This window comes from Ascaphus truei, chromosome 4 (assembly GCF_040206685.1).
Source record: "Ascaphus truei isolate aAscTru1 chromosome 4, aAscTru1.hap1, whole genome shotgun sequence".
Lineage (NCBI taxonomy): Eukaryota > Metazoa > Chordata > Amphibia > Anura > Ascaphidae > Ascaphus > Ascaphus truei.
The window spans coordinates 760,836-765,946 of record NC_134486.1 but is presented as its reverse complement, the minus strand read 5'-3'; the positions used below and the strand labels follow the sequence as shown (position 1 = coordinate 765,946).

General features: G+C 52.4%; 1 protein-coding gene across 14 annotated transcripts in view; it reads left to right on the top strand.

Moving 5' to 3' along the window:
* Positions 1-2,367: 2,367 nt before the first annotated feature.
* Positions 2,368-5,111, top strand: part of LOC142492487 (uncharacterized) — a 58,490-nt gene continuing 55,746 nt past the window's right edge. For 9 of the 14 annotated variants that reach the window (XM_075595126.1, XM_075595123.1, XM_075595125.1 and 6 more), the window contains exon 1: positions 2,414-2,515. Coding sequence is in view for 4 of the 14 variants with exons in the window: in XM_075595133.1 (XP_075451248.1) it covers positions 2,448-2,515 (68 nt within the window). In the remaining 10 variants the exon portion in view is untranslated. Of the gene's footprint in view, positions 2,516-5,111 lie in introns of all 14 variants that reach the window. The other 5 variants (XM_075595133.1, XM_075595129.1, XM_075595128.1 and 2 more) reach the window with 2 other exon arrangements.

Below are 5,111 nucleotides of genomic sequence, written 5' to 3'. Positions count from 1 at the left end.
GAATGGAATTCAATCACAACTGGCAGTTAGTGAGGGTATTTAAAAGGTGTGGAGGAATAGGGCAACCCCCCTGACGAAGCCCATGCGAGCGAAACGTGTAGGGTTAATGGTTGCGGCAGCAGAGTACGGTGTTTTCAACTAATCAGCCACCTACTCTAATGGCGGACGCCGGATGCAAAGGAGAGGTGGAGACCTGGACTTCCGCAAGTAGCGTTGAAGTGACAGAGGCAAAGGCTTGTGAGATTTCCGGACTTCCGGGATAAGGTTCATGTCGCCGGCCCCAGAGGAACGGACGAGCGCGCTGTCCCGGAACGCCAGGGAACCAGCTTAGCATTGAGGTTCCCATGCTCGCACTCCACTACTCCCGTGGATGTTTTCTCACATGTAAGTGAGCAGTACTTGTCTTATCTGGTGTTTAATACACAATAATTATACAGGCTGTGCTTGTCTGTTTTTCTTTTTTTTCCATTTCTTAAGGTTTCCCCCGCCTAGGGGGTTACTAGACTTTGGACTTTGATACCCTAGGCCATATGGACTGAGAACGCCAGGTATATGGTCATATATCATCCTATATATTAGTCTAGTTGAGCACGGCTCATATTGTGTATATCACCCTACATACATACACCTCCCCACCACACCTCAAATACATAAAACAAACCTGACCCCCAGATAGACAGCAACCCCCCCAATACAATATAACCCCCCCCCCCCGTGCCCCAAATACATATCACTACAGGAGCAGCAGCCGGGCCCCCCACAGCCGCCGGGCCACATATCACAGTTTCCCCTCGTACCTCTCCTTTTTTAGCGGACGCAGGGGCAAAATATCGATCTGTCCAGTTCAAAACCGGACACCTGGCAAACCCCGTGGCTGATACTATACACCTCATACATAAAGCTTGGCCCCGTCCAGACGCACTTACCAGAACTCCCTCCTACTGTCTCTGTACGTACTCCCTACCTACCAATTAGATTGTAAGCTCCTCGGGGCAGGGACTCCTCTTCCTTAATGTCTAAAGCACTTATTCCCATGATCTGTTATTTATATTATTTCTTATTTATATGATTATCACCTGTATTACTGCTATGAGTCGCTATGTACATTAATAGTGCTATATAACTATATATATATATATAGTCTTTTGTTAGGTGCATGCAGGGAGATGTAGTCCTTTGTTATAATGCATGCTGGGAGATGTAGTCCTTTGTTGTGGGTGCATGCTGGGAGATGTAGTCCTTTGTTGGGTGCATGCTGGAAGATGTAGTCCTTTGTTGGGTGCATGCAGGGAGATGTAGTCCTTTGAACGGTGCATGCTGGAAGATGTAGTCCTTTGTTATGGTGCATGCTGGGAGATGTAGTCCTTTGTTATAATGCATGCAGGGAGATGTAGTCCTTTGAACGGTGCATGCTGGGAGATGTAGTCCTTTGTTATGGTGCATGCTGGGAGATGTAGTCCTTTGTTGGGTGCATGCTGGGAGATGTAGTCCTTTGTTATAATGCATGCAGGGAGATGTAGTCCTTTGAACGGTGCATGCTGGGAGATGTAGTCCTTTGTTATGGTGCATGCTGGGAGATGTAGTCCTTTGTTATAATGCATGCTGGGAGATGTAGTCCTTTGTTATAATGCATGCTGGGAGATGTAGTCCTTTGTTATAATGCATGCTGGGAGATGTAGTCCTTTGTTGGGTGCATGCTGGGAGATGTAGTCCTTTGTTATAATGCATGCTGGGAGATGTAGTCCTTTGTTATAATGCATGCTGGGAGATGTAGTCCTTTGTTGGGTGCATGCTGGAAGATGTAGTCCTTTGTTGGGTGCATGCTGGGAGATGTAGTCCTTTGTTATAATGCATGCAGGGAGATGTAGTCCTTTGAACGGTGCATGCTGGGAGATGTAGTCCTTTGTTATGGTGCATGCTGGGAGATGTAGTCCTTTGTTATAATGCATGCTGGGAGATGTAGTCCTTTGTTATAATGCATGCTGGGAGATGTAGTCCTTTGTTATAATGCATGCTGGGAGATGTAGTCCTTTGTTATAATGCATGCTGGGAGATGTAGTCCTTTGTTATAATGCATGCTGGGAAATGTAGTCCTTTGTTATAATGCATGCAGGGAGATGTAGTCCTTTGTTATGGTGCATGCTGGGAGATGTAGTCCTTTGAACGGTGCATGCTGGGAGATGTAGTCCTTTGTTATAATGCATGCAGGGAGATGTAGTCCTTGGTTGGGTGCATGCAGGGAGATGTAGTCCTTTGTTGGGTGCATGCTGGGAGATGTAGTCCTGTACATTGCCCCTTCCAGTGTAAGTGATAGTGAGAGGAAGTAGATCCTGACCGCTGGGCATGCTGGGAGATGTAGTCCTCTGATCTCACACAGACAGACAGAGCCCGTATCAAGGACTACAACTCCCGGAAGCAAAGCGGCTCAGACATGAGCATCTCCCAGCATGCAGCGCGAGCAGACACAGCCCTTTCATCAAGAGCCTGACTGTGCAACTGGGGGAGAGAAACATAGGTAATACCCCCCCCCCCTCCCCATTTATCCCCACATCATACCCCCCCCCCCATTTATCCCCACATCATACCCCCCCCCCATTTATCCCCACATCATACCCCCCCATATCCCCACCCCCCAAATATCCCCCACATCCTATCCCCACCCCCCAAATATCCCCCACATCCTATCCCCACCCCCCAAATATCCCCCACATCCTATCCCCACCCCCCAAATATCCCTCACATCCTATCCCCACCCCCCAAATATCCCCCACATCCTATCCCCACCACCCAAATATCCCCCACATCATACCCCCCCATTTATCCCCACATCATACCCCCCATATCCCCACCCCCAAATATCCCCCACATCCTATCCCCACCCCCCAAATATCCCCCACATCCTATCCCCACCCCCCAAATATCCCCCACATCCTATCCCCACCCCCCAAATATCCCTCACATCCTATCCCCACCCCCCAAATATCCCCCACATCCTATCCCCACCCCCCAAATATCCCCCACATCATACCCCCCCATTTATCCCCACATCATACCCCCCATATCCCCACCCCCCAAATATCCCCCACATCCTATCCCCACCCCCCAAATATCCCCCACATCCTATCCCCACCCCCCAAATATCCCCCACATCCTATCCCCACCCCCCAAATATCCCCCACATCCTATCCCCACCCCCCAAATATCCCCCACATCATATCCCCACCCCCCAAATATCCCCCACATCATACCCCCCCATTTATCCCCACATCATACCCCCCCATATCCCCACCCCCCAAATATCCCCCACATCATATCCCCACCCCCCAAATATCCCCCACATCATATCCCCACCCCCCAAATATCCCCCACATCCTATCCCCACCCCCCAAATATCCCCCACATCATATCCACACCCCCCAAATATCCCCCACATCCTATCCCCACCCCCCAAATATCCCCCACATCATATCCCCACCCCCCAAATATCCCCACATCATATCCCCACCCCCAAATATCCCCCACATCATATACCCCCCCTATTTATCCCCACCTCCACATCATACCCCCCCATATCCCCACCCCCAAATATCCTCCACATCATATACCCCCCCATTTACCCCCACCTCCACATCATACCCCCATATCCCCACCCCCCAAATATCCCCCACATCATATACCCACCGCCCATTTATCCCCCACCATTTACCCCCCTATATCCCCCCCAAATGTCCCCCACATCCTATCCCCACCCCCCAAATATCCCCCACATCATATACCCACCGCCCATTTATCCCCCACCATTTACCCCCCTATATCCCCCCCAAATGTCCCCCACATCCTATCCCCACCCCCCAAATATCCCCCACATCATATCCCCACCCCCCAAATATCCCCCACATCCTATCCCCACCCCCCAAATATCCCCCACATCCTATCCCCACCCCCCAAATATCCCCCACATCATATCCCCACCCCCCAAGTATCCCCCACATCATATCCCCACCCCCCAAGTATCCCCCACATCATATCCCCATCCCCCAAATATCCCCCACATCATATCCCCACCCCCCAAATATCCCCCACATCATATCCCCACCCCCCAAATATCCCCCACATCATATCCCCACCCCCCAAATATCCCCCACATCATATCCCCACCCCCCAAATATCCCCCACATCATATCCCCACCCCCCAAATATCCCCCACATCATATCCCTATCCCCCACATCATATCCCCACCCCCCAAATATCCCCCACATCATATCCCCACCCCCCAAATATCCCCCACATCATATCCCCACCCCCCAAATATCCCCCACATCATATCCCCACCCCCCAAATATCCCCCACATCATATCCCCACCCCCCAAATATCCCCCACATCATATCCCCACCCCCCAAATATCCCCCCCCCATCCCCCCCCCCCCCAATCCCCCCCCCACCCCCCCCCCCCCAACCCCCCCCCTCCCCCCCCACCCCCCCACCTCCCCCCCCCCCACATATCCCCCCCCCCCCCATCCCCCCTATCCCCCACCCCCCCAAATCCCCCCACATCAATCCCCACCCCCCCCCAATCCCCCCCCATCTCCCCACCCCCCCAAATCCCCCACATCATATCCCCACCCCCCAAATATCCCCCACATCATATCCCCACCCCCCAAATATCCCCCACATCATATCCCCACCCCCAAATATCCCCCACATCATATCCCACCCCCCAAATATCCCCCACATCATATCCTCACCCCCCAAATATCCCCCACATCATATCCTCACCCCCCAAATATCCCCCACATCATATCCTCACCCCCCAAATATCCCCCACATCATATCCTCACCCCCCAAATATCCCCCACATCATATCCTCACCCCCCAAATATCCCCCACATCATATCCTCACCCCCCAAATATCCCCCACATCATATCCCCACCCTCATCATATCCCCACCCCCATCATATCCCCACCCCCCATCATATCCCCACCCCCATCATATCCCCACCCCCCATCATATCCCCACCCCCATCATATCCCCACCCCCCATCATATCCCCACCCCCCATCATATCCCCACCCCCCATCATATCCCCACCCCCCATCATATCCCCACCC